The 21,227-nt window shown below is 45.0% G+C and overlaps 1 protein-coding gene and 2 pseudogenes across 4 annotated transcripts in view; all 3 read left to right on the top strand.

Moving 5' to 3' along the window:
• The first annotated feature begins 196 nt into the window (after positions 1-196).
• Positions 197-1,469, top strand: LOC110586419 (annotated as a pseudogene).
• Positions 220-458, top strand: LOC110586418 (annotated as a pseudogene).
• Positions 1,470-5,771: 4,302 nt separating the features above from the next.
• CEP164 (centrosomal protein 164) overlaps positions 5,772-21,227 on the top strand; it is a 62,965-nt gene continuing 47,509 nt past the window's right edge. For 3 of the 4 annotated variants that reach the window (XM_044919253.1, XM_044919252.1, XM_021696299.1), the window contains exon 1: positions 15,809-15,866. In XM_044919253.1, coding sequence (XP_044775188.1) covers positions 15,811-15,866 — 56 coding nt within the window. In that variant the 5' untranslated portion in view covers positions 15,809-15,810. Of the gene's footprint in view, positions 5,875-11,150; positions 11,269-15,754; positions 15,867-21,227 lie in introns of those variants that run through there. The other variant, XM_044919251.1, reaches the window with a different exon arrangement.

The raw sequence follows: 21,227 nt of genomic DNA, 5'->3' as shown, positions 1-21,227 counted from the left end.
CCAGCTTGGGGCTTGAACTGATGACTCTGAGATCAAGAATCCCATGCTCCACTGCTGAGCCAGCTAGGCGCCCCTCCCACAGAGTTTAGATCAGCCTAGCTAATTGAGTAGGATGAGAACATGAAACAAGTGCTATAAATACTAGAAAGCAAGCAGAGTGGAGTGAGTGGTCGCCAGAGATGCCTGATGTTCTGTTCTGAGGTGCGGCCAAGGAGAGCGATGGAGCCGGCCAGAGACCGCTTACACCCGAGACGGATACAGAACAGCACGTACCAGAGGTGGAAGTCTAAGTCAAATGTAGAAGGACAGCCTCGCTGAGCCACCAAGAGTGTCAGTCGTACCCAAGGCGATGTCAGCAGCAGCAAGTACCCGGGGAGGATTTCCAGGTGCAACCGAGACAGGCATTCTTAGCTGAGACACCAAGAGGTGGTGAAAGCAGGATTGGAATATCCAGGTAGCTGATTTCCAAGTAAAAAACCAGGCTCCATCTACCATTTGAAGCTTCTCCCCAAGTTTGCACTGTTGGTAAGAGAATCTGCATCATACCTTTATCTGGACCCTTCCCTCAGGTCTTAAGGATCCTGAAACCTTGCTGCAGACCTTGGATTTGGTGGAACAGCAACCATGACTGTGGGAAAGAACAGCGAGATGCTGCAGCACATTGACTATAGAATGAGAGGTATCCTGCAAAATGGCCAAATCTTCGTTGCCAAGATTTTTTTTTTTTTAAGTAATTTCTGCAGCCAACCTGGGGCTCGAACTTACAACCCCGAGATCAGGAGTCACAAGCTCTACCGACCAAGCCACTGGCACATTCATTGGCACCTTTAAGGCTTTCGCCAAGCATATGAACTTGATCCTCTGTGATTGTGATGAATCCAGGAAGACCAAGCACAAGAATCTGAAGCAGCCAGACAGGGAAGAAAAGCAGGTTTGGGGTCTGGTGTGGCTACATGGGGAGAACGTGGTTTCCATGACTGTGGGGGCACCACCCCCCAAAGATACTGGCATTGCTTGGATACCACTTGTTGGAGCTGCAGGAGGCCCTGGGGCGCCAGCGGCTGTTCCAATTCCCCAGGCTCCTGTTGGGTTAGCAGGCCCTGTCTGAGGGGTTGGGGGGCTGCAGGGAAGAGGTGCTCGAGCAGCTGTGCAGTTGTGGCTCCCGCCAGCAATGCTGGAGCCCCAACCCAATACCCGTCTAGATGGGGGACCCCACCCACTTCTGAGAGCCGAGCAACACCACCTCCAGACCTTGTGGCCCCTCTACTTGGTATGAGACCGCCCATGGGCCCACCAGTTGGGTTCCCCATGCTCGAAGGATGCCCCGCTCAAGGCACGCCCCCTCCAGGAATGAGACCCTCTCCACCAGGAATTAGAGGTCCACTCCCCGCCCAGGAACGCGTCCACCAAGACCCAAGGATACTGTCAATCCTTCTAAGTCACATTTTCCCCTGCAGTGTGTCTTGTAAAACTGTGTAGGGTGTCTGTGAGATTTTTGTTCCCTCTTTGCAGCATTAATATTAGATAATAAATGCATGGAGCAATTACAAAATATATCAGAAAGCAAAGGAATGCTTACTTGCAGATATGATATGAGTAGAAAATCTTAACCCATAAGGTGATTAGACACAAGTTTAAAAATAAAAATCGATTTTAAAAAATCAATAGATCAATGTATGCATGGAAATTCTGTATATGATGAAGATGACATTGATGCTACTCAGCCATCAAAAAAAAAAAGAAATCTTGCCATTTGTAACGATGTGGATGGAACTAAAGGGTATGATGCTAAGCAAAATAAGTCAATCAGAGAAAGACCATTATCATACGATCTCACTGATATGTGGAATTTAAGAAACAAAACAGAGGGTCATAGGGGAAGAGAGGAAAAAATTAAACAAGACAAAATCAGAGAGGGAGACAATGCCAAGAGACTTTTTTTTTTTTTAAAGATTTTATTTTATTTATTAGAGAGAGAGCATAAGCAGGGGGGTTGCAGGCAGAGGGAGAGGGAGAAGCAGGCTCCTGACTGAGCAGGGAACCTGACTCGGGGCTTGATCCCAGGACCCTGGGATCATGACCCGAGCCTAAGGCAGACACTTAACCCACTGAGTCACCCAGGCGCCCCCTAAGAGACTCTTAATCATAGGAAACAAACAGGGATGCTGGACGGGAGAGAGGTGGGGGGATGGAGGTAACTGGGTGATGGACATTAAGGAGGGCACATGATGTAATGAGCACTGGGTATTATATAAAAAAATAAAATAGAAAAATAAAATAAAAAAATAAAAAGTACTTAGATCATACAAAAAAAGATGACATTCATATCAAAAAGAAATTGATATATCTTTCAATAACTGTTTTTGGGACAATTGGCTATCCATTTGGAAGGAAAGAAAACGAAATCTCTATCTCACGTAAAAATAAATTTCAGATAGATCAAAGGGTTTAACATGAAAAATAAAACTACAGAAAAAATAGAGGAATATTTAATATTCTTAGTTAAAGAAGGTCTCTCTAACAAAACTCAGAGTTCTTGTTTTTTGTTTTTTTTTAATGGGCAGGTTTGACTACTTGAATTTTTAAAACTTCTGTAGAATCACTTCTGGTATTCCAAGTCTGGTTCTTCCACTCAGAACCTGGGAGACCCCAGGCTAGTTCCTTACCTTTGTAGGTCTCAATTTGTAAAATGGGGATAACAGTAGTACATACCTGGTAATGTAAGATTTAAATGAGATAATCCATATAAAGCACTTAGAATGGTGTCTGGCATACTGTAAATGCTCAGTAAATTTTAGCTATTAGTGTTATTATCACTACAACATTTACAAAATGAAAAATGACATTTACAAAGTTAAAAGATAAGTCATAGAGTAGGAGACATTCCTATTATGGAGACATTCATATAATAAAGAGACAAAGGGTTAATGTCTATAGTATACAAAGAGCATCTACAAGTCAATAAAATCCCAACCAACGTGGCTGAAACATGAACAAAGAATGTGAATCGATAATTAATAGAAGAAATTCAAATGGCCAAGAAACATTTGGGAAAAAGTTCAACTTCATTAATAGTGAAAGAATGCAGTCACAACAACATTTAGATACCATTATTGATTGATTGATTGATTGATTGTCTCTCACACCGGAAATTTTTGGTGTTGGTGAAAGTGTTGGTTGGGCTAAAATTGTTCCGTTTTTAGAGAGAAATTTGGTAATGTCTATTAAAACGTAAAAAATGTAAACTCTTTGAGCAATGTCACTTCTAAGATCCTATCCAATGAATACAATGTATTCAGCATGTACTTAATACCGACACTTTGGAAACAAAATGAATGATTACCTGTAGGGGAAGGAGACATTCATTTAATGGAATCCTACTTCACCATTATAAAGAATGGAGTAACTCATTATGAACTCACCTTGAAAGACATCAAGTGAAAAACACATTGTAGAACAATATGTACATTATGATCTCATTTCTGCAAAAATTAAAAAAGATGCACGTGTGCATATATATACATGCATATAAATTTACATTTGCATAAACATTAAAAAGTCTGGAAGATAGAAACCAAAATGTCAACAGTGGTTTCTTCTGAAGTGTGAAATTCCTTCCTTCAATTGGCTTATTTATTCATTCAGCAAGTGTGTATCAAAAACCTACTACATGCTAAGCATTGTTTTAGGCACTGTGGATATAGCAATAAATAAAATGGACAAAATTCCTCTCCTCATGCAATTCACATCTTCAATAGGGAGACAGACAGTAAAATAAATAAATAAATAAAATATACAGTGTGTCAAATGGTGATATACACTATGGGGGAAAATAAAGCAGAGAAGAGAGGTAGAAGGGCAGTTTCCAATTTTAAATACGGTGGATTGAAAGAGTAGAGGGAGCATTTCACATCTTTATATCCTTAAAAAGTTGTAGGGTTAACAAGGGTTTTTCTTTCTTATTATGTGTGTGATTTTCTGTATGTTACAAGTAAACAGTATGAAAAGAGAAGAAAAAGTTCTAACAGTGTAATTTCTGACTTGGGGGTATGGCATAAATTTTGGGACCTATTTTGTTTTCTTCCTCCCACATATTTGAGTGCAGAAGCTAACCTACAATGGATAAAATTCTCTATCTGTCTTCCTCACTCATTGGGTATATTACTGGCATATCAATTGGTGTGTCATTTTTGTTATTTCCCCCCAAAGATTTGCTTTCTTGATTGTGTTTACCTAAGAGCATTTTATAAATTGGTTTGCATTTCAAAGAACAAACCTATAGGGCAACCTGATAAAATGCAAATTGTTTATCTGTGTGGGGTAATCCCACTAATCCCTTGGTGACCCTGATTTTATTAGCTCTCCCCATGAGATAGAAAGGGACCCATGTTAAGGAATAAAAGTTAAGAATTTTGATGGCAATTAAAGTCAACTGGATTGATTACAAGTTCTGGGACATAGAGACCAAATCTACCAATAGTTTTTTTGGGTCATGTTTTGTATAAGGTCTGTGGTGGATGAGGGGGTGAGCCCTCAGAGTCCTATCCTAGTCGGTCCCTCTTGCCCCTCAGGGAGACTTTTAAGGAGTGTGGAGAGGAAGGGGGGCAATGATTTGTCATCTGCCGGCAGAATAAAGGAAGTAGAAGCAGAGCTGCCACAGAAAGAGCTGAAGTTAAACAAGAAGAATACATTCTGGATGTCTGACTTGGGATCTACAGGGACAACGACCTGAGTTCCGCATTCTGGGACCAGGGCCTAGTGGTTTTAGGAGTTGGTAGGAGTTGGTAGGAGCCAGATCCATTTCCACAGAACTGTCAGGATCTGCTCTAGGTGCTTCATTTTCTCCAACTGGGAAGTTCACTTTTCTGCCCCCCCAGTTTCCCATTGGTGTAATGGCCCCCTTAACTTCTTTGCCCCCATTAACTTCTCTAGGAGATTGAGGACACTTGAGGGAAAAGATTTGCCCTCCACCTAAGCAAACTTAAGCTCTTTGGGATTATATTAATAGCAACCCTTTTGCCAGAAAGAGCTGTGGAGGGGGCTACACATTGTGTCACTTTCTTCTTCTTCAGAATTTAAGTCATCTCTACACCCAGCGTGGGGCCCCAACTCATGACTCCAAAATCAAGAGTCGCAGGCACTACCCCCCCCCACGCCCCCAGCCAGCCAGGAACCCCTGTCACTTTTTTCTTCCTAAACAGACTCTTTGAAATACTTACGAGAGATGTTATCATCCCCAATGTTGCAGACATTCAAACTGAGCCCTGCGCTCTGGGTGAAAAGGTAAATAACGGAAACCACAGCTCTTAAATCCTGGTTAAGGGCTCACCGATTTCATCTGAGCACAGGGAAGCGTTTTCTGCGGGGGTGGGGGAGGTGGTCTCCCCTTACCTGTTTATTAGAGACTCAACTGGTTACTGATGATCAGTGTCTTATTCACCTGATATTAATCACACAACTTAAACAATGATGACGAATAGATTGCCTTAATTAATTCGCGTTACCATAAATACTGTGAATGACTCTTTCCTGCCCGGGGAAGAAATTCCTCTCCTAACAAATTCAGAGCTCTCTTACGACCCCCTCAACTAACTTGGACTACAACTCCCATCGTGCAACGGGAAACGTGCATAATTTCTCAGTGACCCGACGGGACCTATAGCCAATCCAGTGCCAAGGTCCTCGTTCAGCGGCCTATTGGCTCCGTGTAGAGGCGGGACTCTCAGTTGCTAGGTTGGTACCCTTTCCGGAAGTGGTTGTTGGCCCCTTCAGGGCAACACCCCGGCGTCCCTGGAAGCGGGGAGCCGGGGTGGTGCTGGGGAAGCCGCGCAGAGCCGGGAGCGGTGGCCCAGTGCTTCCCGGGGCGGGGGACAGGTGAGGACCTCCTCCAGGGAGGGGTCGGGTGGCGGGGGAAGGAGGGAAGCGGGAGAGTTGGGACACACTCGTGTGTCCGCGAGCGGGAGAAGCACGAGTGTGGGCGGGAACTGGAGGGAGAGGTTGGGAAGGAGCGGCCGGACTAGGGTGCATCCATCCTGAATCTTTCCGAGAGGCGGAAGGGGCGCTGGGTTGGGCTTGGGTGCCGGCGGGGAGCGAGCGGCGCCCCCGAGCGCCAGTGACAGCGTGTGAGCTTGCTGGGGCGCCCGTTTACTTGTCCTGTCCATGGTTGGAGTGTGAGGCCCGGCCTCCGAACCTCGCTCTAATACCCCTCTCGTGGGGAGGCTTCCCCCGTGCCCGAATCCAGGGCTAGCCCGACCTTTTGCCGTCTTTGGGTCAGCTGGGGAAGTCAGGAAGTTTTGGAGGTTTGTTTTTCCCTTCCTTTCCTTGTACTGATTTAAAAAATCTACCTCCTCCACCTGGAATGGCAGCCTTCACTTGGCTTCCATGACTCCTCGCTCCCCGGTCTCCTAACTCTTTGCAGGCCTGTCTTTTCTGCTCACCATAGGCCGCAACTGGGTGATTTCCCCCGCAAGTTCAGTGACTGTCTATTTAACTACGGTGAGCTCGTCACACCCCTTTCCTGAGCTCAGACCTGCTTACTGATCATCTCCAGCTGCATGCCTCCCCCACCATCCTAGCCCCCCAGATCTGTGCCTCCTCTTGTAGTTCCTGTGTCAGTGAAGGACTTCACCGTTCACTCAGCCAGGTCTGCACCTGGAATTCATTCATAAGATACACGCAGCAAACATTTGCTGGGCATTTCTTAAATTCTAGGGAGTGTGCTAGGTGGGGCTATTGGGCAAGGCATAGAAGCCAACAGATAATCCCATACTGGTCTAAGTGCCCTGATTTCCCTCCTCCCTGTTCTTCACTTGCTGCAGACTTCAAGTCCTGTTATTCTGCCTCCTAATACCCTAAGCATCTGGTCTTTCCTTTCTTTCTCACAGCCACCGGCTTAGTTCATAATTTCTTGCCTGTGCTTTCAGGAAAGCTTCCTAAGTGGTTGCTCTGCTTCTCTCCTTGCCCTCCTGAAATTAATTAGTTCTTAGACAGCTGTCAGAATATCTTGCTAAACTGCAGATCTGATCATGCCAGTCTCCTTTGTGAAATCCTGTGCTGGCTCCTCATCACACACAGGATACAACCTAAGTCCTCCCAAGCCCTTTATAGTGTGCTCCTGGCCTTCCACAGTAGATCTCTCTCCTGCCGCTTCTCCCATTGCGCCTTGCGTTCTGGTCGGGTCAGAGTGCTTAAGACCTCAGGCTTTGGGGTCAGAGAGACGTGGGGGCAGCATGCATGTTATGCTGTGCCCTTTGCTATCTGTGAAGCCTTGGGCAAGTTGTTCTTTTTTATTTAACCTTGCTGAGCCTCACTTTCCTTATTTGAAAAACGAGGAGAATATTTTCTACCTCTTGGAGAGGACGAGGTGAGATGATGTATTTATAGCATTAGTACGGTTCTTGGAACATAGAAAGTGTTCAGTGAATATAAACTTTTGTTGTCATAATGAATTCTCTGTGCCTACAGTGTTCTTCCTGCCTCTTTGCCTTTGTGCATGCTGTTTCTTCTGCCTTCTATTCCCTTATCCTGGTGAGCTCCTGCTTATTCTTGAAGAGCCCTCTCATGGTCCTTTACTCTGATGCTTTCCCTGATCTTCCAAAATAAGGTTAGTCATCCCTACCTTGGTTTCCTGTTGTACCTCCTGTTACTTAAGGTGCTTCACACATTTTACAACCACGTCTTTATGTGTTTGGCTTCTTAGCGAGGCTCAGCTGGAGTTCAGGACCTTGTGTAATCGGGCTTGTAGCCCTAACAGCACAGTGCCAGCCCATGGTAGGTGTTCAATAAGTGGTCACTGAACGTTGGAAAGGCCTTCACTTACATTCCCTGGTACTCGATCTGTCCCCTGGAACAAGGTAGAATAGGGCTTTCAAATATGTAAATAGTTACAGTAATAACAACAACTCACATTTATTGAGAGCTTACTATGTTTTAAGTATTTTACATGTATTGAATAATTTATTTTTATTATTTTTTTAAAGATTTTTTTATTTATTTGATAGAGACACAGCGAGAGAGGGAACACAAGCAGGGGGAGTGGGAGAGGGAGAAGCAGGTTTCCCGCCGAGCAGGGAGCCCGATGTGGGGCTCGATCCCAGGACCCTGAGATCATGACCTGAGCCGAAGGCAGATGCTTAACGACTGAGCCACCCAGGCACCCCTTATTTTTATTTTTTTAAAGATTTATTTTTTCTAGAGAGAGAGCCGGTGCAAGAGTGAGTGTGAGTGGGGAAGGGGCAGAGGGAGAGAGAAAATCTCAAGCAGACTCCCAGCTGAGTGTGGAGCCAGACATGGGGCTCGATCTCATGACCCTGAGATCATGACCTGAGCCGAAATCAAGAGTCAGAGGCCTAACTGATTGAGCCACCCAGGTGTCCCCCATGTATGGAATAATTTGATTCTCACAACCCTTTGGGATAGACCTTGTTATCTCCATTTTACAGATGAGAAAACTGAGACAGCTTGCGCTGCTGGTAAGTGGCAGAGCTGGGATTCAGAGCCAAGAATGTTCCCAGACCCATGCTCAGTTACCACTACATAATCACCTCTCATGTCTCCCGCCTTCTCCCCAGTGCCTTCTTCAGTAAGTCTTTTCTCTGCTGCACTTTCTCTGTAACTGTTCCAGCAGAGTGGAAGAAATGCAGACACAGGGAACTCTCATTACGCATATGTGTGTGTAAGTATGCTCTGTTCGCTTGCAGGTGTTTTTATTCCTCATCGCATCTCTAGTGCCAGCAAGAAGTAAACTTAGTAGGTGCTCAGTAAATACGCTCGAATGAATAAACGATCTCTAGTGGCCATTAAAGGCATAGGATTTCTCTTCCCGCTACCTTCCTCATCCTACAGTTCCTGTCCTTTTGCTCCTGCCCTTACCCACATCCTTTCTTAAGGCAGACAAGGCAAAGAAAGGAGGTAGAATATAGCCCACCCACATCTTAATTTTTTTCTGATGGAAGATTTGTTTGATGTTGGAATGATCCATGAATTTAGGTTTTCCTGGTTTTTGCTGACCTTTAAATATAGCTAAATAGGTATTCTGCCACAAAGAGATTTACTTGCCCCATGCTTTCCCGAGATGGGATATGTCTAGGGATATGTGACATCTCTCAAACGTGGGATTTCTCAAATGATCTGAGATGGCTGATACAGTGCCTTGTAATAGGTCACTGCCTTGTTGGATTGAATGATGGCTAACCTGATGTCCCCAGAGATCCTTTCCCTTTCCCTCTCCTCCCTAACTCAGAGAATTCAAGATTCCGGTGGCTCCTTAAGCCACATCAACCACCCTGGTTTCTGGTACCTTTCTGCCCTGCTTTTCCAGAGTCGGTGACCCCAGTTCTCTCTGACCGTGTGTGGAGGGAACGTTAGTTCCGCAGGGTGTTATGGGTTCTTCGGGTAGGAAGCAGATCTCCACTTGGGTTGATGTACTGCAGAGGAGAACGCTTCTTCCATTAGCCTGTCTTCCTGAGGCACGAAGTTAGTGCTTGGAGGTATCACAGTGGGAATGAGAGCGGGGCAGAGCCTGACTCCCTTGGCTGCAGTGGGCTGACACAGGCAGCCATCTCTCATGAGTCCTAAGGCAAGATACCTTCCTTGCTCATCTGTCAGCTGTCAGGGTACAGAGAGGACCATAGTAATGGTCCCTCCTATATCCTGTGCTGTTTATCAGGGGTCCCTCTCTAGGGGTCTGGGGACAGATTCGGAGCCACCAGATCGGGCCATGAGCACTCATTAGAGGATGCATCCTGACCTTTTGGATGACGGGGTCTTTCTGCTCCCTTCCCCCGCTATAAGAGGGCTGTGTTGTGTTCGCTGCTCCCGGTGGAACAGTGTCAGCTTCTGAAGAGGTCAGGCCCTGCTTCTCTAGGTTCCTGTCGGTCACATCAGGATGGCGACAGCACTCCTAGCAGCACCACAGCCACTTTACAGGGTGACTTGTCTCTGCATCATCGGGAGCTTCAGTGTGGGAGCTGCCGTAGGGAAGAGTTGTGACCCGGGGTCCTGAGGTAGTTATAGGAGGAGGGATTGGAAGGGAGGAGCAATTCTAGAACGGGGCCAGCTTGTCAGTTGAACAATTCGACGCTGTCCCATCCCTGGAACTACAGACCTTGGTTTCCAATTGGAAACTTTCCACCCCCATCCTCCTTCCTGGTCCTGTAAAACCTGCCATTGCGGCATCTGTCCCTTCTGCCTTCTCTCTGCTTCTGCCCTCGTTTAAGGCCTCGTCGTCTTTCCCCTGGATGGCGGCCTCCTCCGTGGTTTTCCCGACACCAGTCTCATTCCCCCGGTCCTGCCATGCCCCTCCTGCCAGCCTTCTCATCCTAGAAAAAGGCCACTCTGTGCCACTTTCTTTCACCAAAGCCCTCAGTGGCTCCCCTCTGCCACAGGGGAGAGGCGAGGCTCTTTCGCATGGTCTGCACGGCTCTCTGCCGCGACCTGGCTTTCCACCCCAGCCCCTGCTATGCCTGCTGGTGTCCGGCACTCCGGAACCGCTTGTCTGCACCCGACGCCCCCTTGCCTAGAACACCTCCACTTACACGACTCTTGACTGCCTTTGGTCCTCAGCCCCTTGAAAAAGCCTGCCTTCCTCCCTTCAGCGGGAATGTTCCTTCTCTCTCAGTACCTCCAGAGCAAGATGGTTTTATTCCCCTTCTGCCTCCCACTGTTGAAGTTGTGTTTGCTACTTCCACTAGATCATAAGCTCCCTGAGGGCATTGCTGAACGCAAATAGGGATGTGTGTTGAGACAGTGTGACTGCACTGGGATGCATTGGTATATGGGGGGGGGGGCTGTTGCTAGTTCCTTTGGTGTTTCACTAGGGTTTTCTAGCAGGGGGTCCTATACTGTGAATTATTTCTCCTGTGTTGGGGGGGGTATGAAGTCAAACTCTTGAGAGGGCTGGGTTTCCAGATCTTTTGTGACCCACCGAGTGTTCAGCAAGTCTTTGGGAGGTGTGTCTCAAGGAACTTTCCCAGGTGCAGAGCCTAGAAGGCCTGAGTTCTGAGCTGTTGGTCCCACCCTTCACTGTCCCTGGAGTTGGAAAATCCCCGGCTGCGTTGGCTTGCATGGTCTGGTCTGATCCAGGTGCTCCATGACGCAGCTCCAGTTTTTCCCCTTTTAAGCTGGGTCACTGATGTTCTCTTTGGGTGCAGGTCTTTGGGACCTAGGTGTTCGAGCCCAGACCAATCATGGCGGGAAGACCCATCCGCATAGGAGACCAGCTGGTTCTGGAGGAAGACTATGATGAGACCTACATCCCCAGTGAGCAAGGTAAGAGGTCTGGGGTGCTCTGTAATAGTTCTTCGAGCGCAGGAATTATCTCTGATTGAGCTTTGTCCTTCTAATACGAAGTACGCTATGTGTGCAGGGCCTCTCTGTATATTTGGTTAGATCAGGGGTTGGAATACTGTAGTTCATGGACCTAACCTGGCCTGTTGCCTTCTTGTAAATAAAGTTTGATTAGAAAATAGCCATGCTTATTTGCTTATGTATTGTCTGTGGCTGCTTTCATGGCACAAGGGCAGTGTTGAGTGGTTGTGACAGAGCCATGTCACCCACGAAGCCTAAAATATTTACTGTCTGGCCCTTTACAGAAAAAGTTTGCTGACCTTGGGTTGGATCAGGGATTAATTTAATTTAATTTTTAAATTTTTATTTATTTATTAGAGAGAGAACGAGCAGGGGAAGAGGAAGAAGCTGAGTCCCCACTGAGCAAGTAGGCTGGTGTGGGGCTCTATCCCAGGACCCTGGGATCATGACCTGAGCCAAAGGCAGATACTTGATCGACTGAGCCACGCAGGCGCCCTGATCAGTGATTAATTTAATTTAATTTAATTTTATTTATTTATTTATTTATTTTTTAAGATTTTATTTATTTATTTGAGAGAGAGAGTGAGAGAGCACAAGAGGGGGGAGCGGGGGAGGGAGAAGCAGACTCCCCACTGAGCAGGGAGCCCGATGCGGGACTCGATCCAGGGACTCCAGGATCATGACCTGAGCCGAAGGCAGTCGCTTAACCAACTGAGCCACCCAGGCGCCCTCAATGATTAATTTTAAATGAAAATATAGGGGTGCCTGGTTGACTCAGTCGGTAGAGCATGCGACTCTTGATCTTGGGGTTGTGAGTTCGAGCCCTACATTGGGCGTAGAGATTACTTAAAAATAAAACCTTAAAATAAATAAATAAATGAATGAATGAGTAAATAAATGAATAAGTAAATATTTTAAAAAAAGTCCATCTTAAAAAATAAATGAAAACATAATAGGGGATACCATGAAATACAGTGTATCCTGAAGCCAAGGGGGACCCAATTTCTTAAGAAGAAAACTAAAGCAGTGTTTTGTTTTTAACAGCAATAGTAACAGAATTTACTGAGTGCTCCTCTGTGCCAGTCTCTGTGCTAAGAACTTTACATGTATTTCCTTTGCTTTTTTAAGGTTTTTTTTTTTTTACTTATTTAAGTGATCTCTATACCCCACGTAGGGCTTGAACTCACAACCCTGAGATCAGGAGTCGCATGCTTTTCCAACTGAGCCAGCCAGGAGCCCTACATGTACTTCCTTTTCAACCCTCGCAGCAGCTCCATCAGTTAGGTAGTGTTATCATTCCCATTTTACAGATGAGGAAATGAGGCACAGGAAGGTGAACTAACTTCCCTTCAGGCACAGGTTTGCTGAGCGGTGCAGCCGGGACCCACAGCCAGGTGTCCTCAGGAAAGGGCCCGCATGTTAGCCTTCCTGTTTATGCTCCACCTTGCACCAGAGTGTTCTTACAGTGTAAAGCAGATCATATTAGGGCTCTGCTTTTAGTAATATTCTATTATATTTAGTATAGCCACTTGCCACAGGCCCTTTGCATCTGGTCTTCTGCCTGAGTGCTCTGCATGGCTAGCTCCCTTGTCTCCTACAGGTTTCAGTTGTGTTCCATTCTGAGAGGTTTCCCTTGACCCTTTCCAAAGGAGTGCCCCCTCCACCTTGACGTTCTCTATCTCATACCTCATTTACTTCCTTCATTACCTTTATCAGAAGATTTAATTCTTTGTGTATTTATTGATTTACTTCTTTAATGGTAGTTTCTTCTCCTAGAATATAGACTCCATAAGGGCAGAGACCATTTCTCTTATTCACAGCACATAGGAAGCACTCAAAAAATATTTGTGAGATCTGTGAATAAGTTAGTCTCTGGCAAGCCAAATTCCAGCTGGTCCTTTGAAAAAGCGCTTTTTCTTCCCTAGTCCCCAGGTGTGTCAACCTCCACATTCCCCTGAGATGACCCAAACTGGTGATGCCTTTCTGGCCTGGGCTATTGTCATCTGAAGCATCGATGTATTTATTTCATTATTCCTGGGGCCTCTGGTGACGTATTCCAGTGGTTAGTTCATCTATCTTTTTCCCTGTAAGTAAGCTAGCTCTTAGCTCAGTACATACATCTCCCCTGTTCCTCCAGATCTCTGATGAAAGAGCTTTCTAAATGCTTTCCAAAGGAGTATAACGCAAGTCTCAGAGTCCATTCATACATAGCAAAATTGGAAAAGAAACAACTGCCTTCATGTCATGGGAGAGAGCATTCAGAGTGGAGAACAAGGCTGCTCAAGTATCATCCCACTTTCTCAGTGCAGATGTCCCCTGGCCCCATGCAGAAGTCACTGCTTTGTCTCTGCTCCCGTGGCACACAGTGCATATCTCCATTCATGGTTTAGACTCCGTCGTGTGTCAGTAAGGTCCTCAAGGGGCTTCCTCTTCTCTAGTGCAGTCCATGCTAGTTGATTGAGTGATGAGCACTTTTGCAGCAAGATTTTGGAAATCTTGGGAGAGCTTGTGTCCCAGTAAGGCTGCCCTCATTCAGGATGGTTCTGGCTGTGGCTGGTGGGCTTCTTCCCCAGGCCCCTGCCACACTGATGTCTTGGTCTTTTTTTTTTTTTAATATTTTATTTATTTATTTGACAGAGAGAGACAGTGAGAGCGGGAACACAAGCAGGGGGAGTGGGAGAGGGAGAAGCAGGCTTCCTGCTGAGCAGGGAGCCCGATGCGGGTCTGGATCCCAGGAACCTGGGATCATGACCTGAGCTGAAGGCAGACGCTTAACGATTGAGCCACCCAGGCGCCCCTGATGTCTTGGTCTTATTGTTTTGCCTTTGTCATCCTTGGCTTCAGATTACATTCTTGGAGTATGGCGATAGCATGCTTTGATTCAGGTGTACCATTTGTAATTTAGGAAGACAAAATTATATATGTTTATTATTTATATTTAGAGACATAACACCTGCTCACTTAAGAAAATTTAGAAAGTAAAGGTGAAGTAGAAAAAAGGTTGTCTAGGAAGAAACTCTGCTTTTCCTTTACTCTCACAGTCAAAATGCTGGCACCAGATGTGTGGGGATTTTCCTGACACCAGCTATAGGTCCTACAGTTCAGTTCAGTTCTGACACTGTCTGCCTGGAGAGAGCATCCGATCCCACAGGCTAAGGGCTCAGTCCCACAAGACTGCCCTTACTTCAGATGTCTGTAGCAAGTCCCAGGCTGTCCCTGGTACTTCTTTTTTTTTTTAACAAGATTTTATTTATTTGACAGATAGTGAGAGTAGGAACACAAAGCAGGGGGAGTGGGAGAGGGAGAAGCAGGCTTTCCGCTGAGCAGGGAGCCTGATGCGGGGCTCGATCCCAGGACCCTGGGATCATGACCTGAGCCGAAGGCAGACGCTTAACGACTGAGCCACCCAGGCGCCCCTGTCCCTGGTACTTCTGACCAACAGGCTAGACACCAGAGTCCCATGCTCCCCTCCTTGGGTTAGATAATTTGCTAGAACAGGCCACAGAACTCAGGGAAACACTTAAAACTTCTATTTACCAGTTTATTATATAATAAAGGATATCATAACAGATACAGATGAATAGCCAGATGAAGAGATACTTAGGGTGAGGTCTGAGAGGGTACCAAGTGCAGGAGCTTCTGTCTCTGTGGACTCGAGATGTGATATCCCCCTGGCACGTGGTTGTGTTCACCAACCCAGAGGCTTTCTGAGCCCCATAGTTTAGAAATTTTTATGGAAGCTTCTTCATCAAGTCATAATTGATCATTAACTCCTTTTCCAGCCCCTCTCCCCACTCCAGAGGATGGGAGTGAGGCTGAAAGTTCCAAGCATCGTCTTCTATTTTTTTTAAGGTTGATTTTATTTATTTATTTATTTATTTATCACAAGCATACAAGCAGGGGGAGGGGCAGAGGGAGAAGTCGGTTCCCTGCTGAGCAGGGCTGACACAGGGCTTAATCCCAGGACCCCGTGGATCATGACCTGAGCCCAAGGCAGATGCTTAACTGACTGAGCCACCCAGGTGGGCCCCTCCCCCCTTTTTTCCAAGATTTTATTTTTAAGTAATTTCTACCCCCAGAGTGGGGCTTGAACTCACAACCCCGAGATCAAGAGTTGCATGCTCTACCGGCTAAGCCAGCCAGGTGCTGCTATAAGTTCCAAGGTTTAATCATGGCTTGGTCTCTTTGAGGACCAGCCCCCATCCAGGAGCCCGCCCAGAGTCACCTCACTGGAAGAAAAGATGCTTCTGTTCCTCAGGAAGTTCCAGGGGCTTTCGGAGCTCTGGGTCAGGAACTGGAGTCAAAGGCTAAATAGTAATAGGAACTGGGGGCAGAGACCAACATGTATATTTCTTATTATTACACAAGGTTGATTGTGATTTTTTTTCTTGTTTCCATCCACATCCCCAGCTTTCTTCCTTTCTCATCGTCCTGCCTCTTCTTGCAGAAATTCTTGAATTCGCCAGAGAGATTGGTATTGATCCCATCAAGGAACCGGAGCTGATGTGGCTGGCGCGGGAGGGCATTGTGGCCCCACTACCTGTGGAGTGGAAGCCCTGGTAAGTTGGCACGCATGCGGCCTGCTGGCTTCACCTCTCACGGGCACAGGGAGCCTGGCACTGGAGGTCAGCTTTCATTTGCCACCTTTCGAAGCCTGTCCTGCATAGAGTTGGGGACAGCAGTTGGGGACAATGGGGGCCATTCCTCTGTTGCGCTGCCTGATGCTTTGGGTCTGAGCTTAGGCCAACTTGCTGGTCCAGGGTCCCAGGAGCTGCTGCCTTGGGTCAGGTCCCACAACACCAGCATCTGTTTTCGACACCCTGGGGAAGTGTCATTGTTATTCTTTGCAGACTGCTACTGAGAGTGACAATATTGAGAGCCCCTCAGCATGTCCACGGTGGATCCTGGTGCTAAGAGGCATTGTAGTGGGGCCACACAGACTGGCAGGGATTCTGTCTCCCTTGGCAAACTGTCCCTGACTTTGAGTCGTGGATTCGTTCATATTTTCAGTTTCGTTCTGAGCTCTCTGGATGGTGGGGAGCGGACTCACTCAGCTTGTCAGGAAACCAGGTTGATGGTGAGGAGGCTAACTGGGTCTCGGCAGCTGTTGCCAGCACATCCCCGCCTGAAGACCTCATCCTGTCCCACTCTCGGGGACGGTGATGCGTGTTCTCCGTTCTGCAGACCTGCTCTGTTCTCCTCCTTGTCACAGGCGCCCCGCGTGCCAGCTTGCCTCTTAAAGTGTGTGCTGAGTTTACTTCCTACCGCAGCTGGCCATTTGCCTGCCTTTGTCCCCAGCTAGTGCCCAGGTGTCTTCTGGGGTCTTCCCTTCTGCTGGTCTTGTACGGTTTTGTGAGCAAGGTGTAATTATTCTGTTCTTATCCATACCATTCGATGTGTTGGCCAAGCTTCAAAATGACTGCAACTGTGGCCTTATCATCCCTGCTGAAGAATCGTACGTAATCCTTTTAGCTTCTCCTCACGTGGCGGGCTCCCTGTTCTGTTGATCTTTTCAGCTGCGTTTCCTTGGATCGCCTCCAGTTTCATGACATCTTTCTTATTAGAAATCCGTCAGCACTGTGCACAGTATTCCCGGTGCTGAGGATGCACAGTTGTGTTTGTAGGATAAGTTCATAGGATAGTTGTTTCTGTTTTGTTTCCAGTATCGGCCCTGATACCTACATTTGCCTTATCTATTTTTTTCAAAGATTTATTTATTTATTTCAGAGAGAGTGAGAGAGAGTACACGTATGGGGAGGGGCAGAGGGAGAGAATCTTCAAGCAGACTCCACGCCCAGCATGGAGCCTGCCTCGGGGGCTCGATCCCACGACCCATGAGATCATGACCTGAGCCGAAACCAAGAGTCAGACGCTTACCTGACCGAGCCCCTCAGGCGCCCTGATGTTTGCCTCACCGATTAATTTCTATCTTCTCTGTCTTTGTTTTTAAGTTTATACATATGTGTGCTGTTTTGCTTTTGGATCCTTTTTTCTAATGAGAAACCACATGAGAAATATAATCAGTATAGTAATACCTTAATGTACACACACCTAATAAATAAATAGCTGCAGTGTTTGTAAAAAGTAAAGCGGTGGGTGGAAGGAAGGAAACCGTCATTGGTTATGGGCCAGCCATGTGCCATGCTTTGTGCCGGCCGCCTTCACGGTCCTGCTAGTGGTGGCTGGTGCTCCCTCAGCCTGTGAGGGAGCGTGAACTCTTTCGCAATTTTTAAAATACCGTAAGTCATTAAAATTTAATGGAACATGCCATTTTCTACCCTTTCAATTGCAAGAGTAACTACTGTTAATTGGTGAATTCCATCCTGGCCTTGAAAACACCCCACCCCACACACATGGTTTTGTTTGTTACACATAAGTATGTCCTATATACATTGTTGCTCTTCTCTGTCATTGTGTGGTCCACCTCAGCCTTTTAACAGCTACACACTTTTCCATATATAGATGTGCCATAATTTTTAAAAATCCCGATTTATTTAACCACTCTTATATTGAAGGGTGTTTAGATTTTTTTCCAAATTGACCCTATGTGTGGGTCTACTTCTGGTTTCTCTGCTCTCTTCCACTGATCTGTTTGTCAACCTTAACACCAATACTGTAAGTACTGTTTTGATTACTGTAGTTTTACTATGTCTTGAAATCATTTAGGGTAAATCCTCCAGCTTTGTTCTCCATTTTCAGAGTTGTATTGTAGGTCCTCTGCATTTCCATATGAATTTTAGAATCAGCTTGTCATTTTCTACCAAAAAAAAAATCCTGTTAAGATTTTGATTGGAATTGCACCGAATCTATAAATCAATTTAGGGAGAATTGACCTCTAAAATTATATGGAGTCTTTCAACCCCTGAGCAGGGTCTGTCTCCATTTATTTAGGTGGTTCTTTAAGAAATGTTTTATAGTTTTTATTGTACATGTCTTGCCCATATTTTGTTAGATTTATTCCTAAGTAGTGCGTATTTTTGATGTTTCTGTAAATGGTATATTTTAAAATTTCAGTTTCCTATTGCTTTTATATAGAAATAAAATTGGTTTTTGTATATTGATATTGTAGCTGGCAGCCTTGCTAAACTCACACGTGTCAGTTCTTTTTTTTTAAGGTTTATTTATTTAAAAAAAAAGCTTTATTTATTTTATTTGAGAGAGAGAGAGAGAGAGAGTGCTCTTGGGTGCACAGGTGAGCTGGGGGAGTGGGGGGAGGGAGGGGGAGAAGGAAAGAACAGACTCCCCGGTGAGCATGGAGCCCAAAGCGGGGATGGGGGTGGGGGGTTTAATCCCATGACCCCAAGATCATGACCTGAGCCAAAATCAAGAGTCTGACGCTCAACCGACTGAGCCACCCAGGTGCCCCATGTATGTTATTTCTAATATTTTTGTAGATTACATAGGATTTCCTACATACGTGATCACGTCTTTTGTGAAAAAGCCATTTTTACTTCTTCCTTTCCAATCTGGATGCCTTTTATTTTTATTTCTTTCCTTACTGCACTGACTAGAACCTCCAATAATAGAAGTGGTGACAATGGACATTTCTGCTTTGTTCCTGATCTTAAGGGATTGAGTATGATGTTAGCTGTAGGTTTTTGTAAATGTCCTTTGTCAGGGTGAGGAAGTTCCCTTCTATTCCTGCCTTGCTAAGAGTCTAAATCAGAAAGGATATTGGATTTTACCAAAAGTTTTTTCTGCATCTATTGATAGGATCATGTGGGTTTTTTCTATTTCGGTCTTAATATGGTCAATGATATTGATTGCTTTTCAAATGTTAAACTGACCTTACGTTCCTGGGATAAAGTCCGCCTGGTCATGATCATATACTATCAGATTTGATTTTCTAAAATTTTGTTAAGTATCTTTGTTCTAAAATAATAGTTTTTGTTTTTTTTTTAAAGAAAGATTTTATTTATTCATTTGAGAGAGAGACAGAGAGAGAGAGAACATGAGCAGGGGCAGCGTCAGGCAGAGGGAGAAGCAGGCTCCCTGCCGAGCCAAGAGCCCGATGCGGGGCCTGATCCCAGGACCCCGGGATCATGACCTGAGCCAAAGGCAGACGCTCAACCATCTGAGCCACCCAGACGCCCCCTAAAATAATAGTTTGAAGGGGATGAGGTAGGTAGAGTTTGGGTATTTTTTTTATTACCGATTACCAATTTTATTTATTCATTTTTTGTTACAAGTTGAGACCTCTTTTCTGGCTCAGAAAGTGATTCTGTTTATGTAAATGTTCTAGGTGTTCTCGATAAGAATGTAGTATCTCATTTTCCAACATAGGGTTCTATAAATACCCATTATATCAAGCATGCTAGGTATGTTTATATCTTCCTGTATCCCTAGGCACTTTTGTCTGGTCTCAATCTGAGTAACAGTTTAGTTGAGTACAGAATTGTCTGTTGAATTTGACCAGCCCTTGGCCAATATTATGTACCATGATCTTCTGGTTTTCCTTGATAAGACCTATTTTCTTAGTCTCATTTGTTGTTCCTTTGTGGGTAGTAAATCTTTCCCCCCTCTGGTTGTTTTTATAATTTTATTTTTATCTTTGGAGTCCTGTAATGTCACTGCAGTGTATCAGGTATGTATTTATTTTTATTTCCTCAGTTTAGGATTTGGGTGCTTTCTTTCTTTGAGGACTCCTGTCTCTCTTCATCCCCCTTTCCTCCCCTAATTTAATGATTCTTCAAATTCCCGCAAGTTCTCTTATGTTCTTTTCAGTATGTCTGGTTTTTTTTTTTTTTTTTTTTTTAGAGTTCTGTTCTTTCATTATGGATTCTACTCTTTTTATCCCTACAGTAATTTTAGATGTAGTTAATTTTAGTCTTCTTTTGATTATTCTGCTATGCCAAGTTTACTAATGCTTCTCTTCACTGGTGCTGATTCCCTTTTACTGTGAACTGTCTCCCCATGGGGCTTGTTAATTATTTATTGTGAGTTTTGTGAATCCATCTTCTATAGAGTTATTTTCTGTGTTTTATTCCTAGGTTGTTGAGTGGCTTTATGATAGCTTGTGCCAAGGATTTTTTCAGTGGGCGTTAGGACTAAATTTTTACATTAATTTTCCGATTTGGGATTTTCTTACCACAATTTGGACTCTATGTGTACATGTGTCTTGGGGTTTTAATTTTTCATGGAATTTGATTTTGCCTGCCTAGACCTGGATTGGGTGACATGCTTCCTCGCTCCACTAGGTTCTTCTATTCATGGAATGAGCAGCTTTACGGGCCCAGCAATATGCAAGGGTCTCATTCCTAGTTTCCAGATTCGTGAAGGCCTAAGGCCATCTTCTCAGTCTGTCACTTGGCATTAAAACCCAGGTTTGAAGGGTCTCTATCCAGGTTAGACACCAGCCTTGACCTGTCACTTCTCATACGTACTAATCAGGCTTCACGTTTTCTTTCTGTTTCTGGCCGCTGAGAATTTGGCACCAGGTGAGGAGAGGTCAGATGTTTCCTTCAGTTTGGTTAAGCATATTGCCTGAGATTTTGTATGTGTGTCTAGAGAAAAAAATTTTAGAATTTGAATCAATGTGTTAAGACATGCAAAATTTAAATATTGTTAGTTAATCCCAAATTACTTTCCACTGCAGTTTAACCATCCCTCCAATAACAGTAGATATGGTTCATTTAAAAATATAATCAGTTAAAACACTGTTAACCCCCCAAAAATGATCAGTACAAAAAAATTGTCAGTCCAGGGACAGGAGATTATACCTGATTGTTTGAATTTGCATTTCTCAAATTGTTCATTGAGTTGAGCTGGCCATCTGTTGGCCATTTGCTTATTTATACCCTTTGCCATTTTGTCTGCTGGGACGCTTATTTTTTTTATTTTGGAGAAGGTGAAACTCTGATTTTTCTGTGTATTAATCTTATACTACTGCTTCTATTATTTTCTTCCAGTCTCCTGTCTTT

Source organism: Neomonachus schauinslandi, chromosome 11 (assembly GCF_002201575.2).
Source record: "Neomonachus schauinslandi chromosome 11, ASM220157v2, whole genome shotgun sequence".
NCBI classification, from domain to species: domain Eukaryota; kingdom Metazoa; phylum Chordata; class Mammalia; order Carnivora; family Phocidae; genus Neomonachus; species Neomonachus schauinslandi.
Note: the sequence above shows the minus strand (reverse complement) of the source record. Positions and strands in the feature narration are given on the sequence as shown.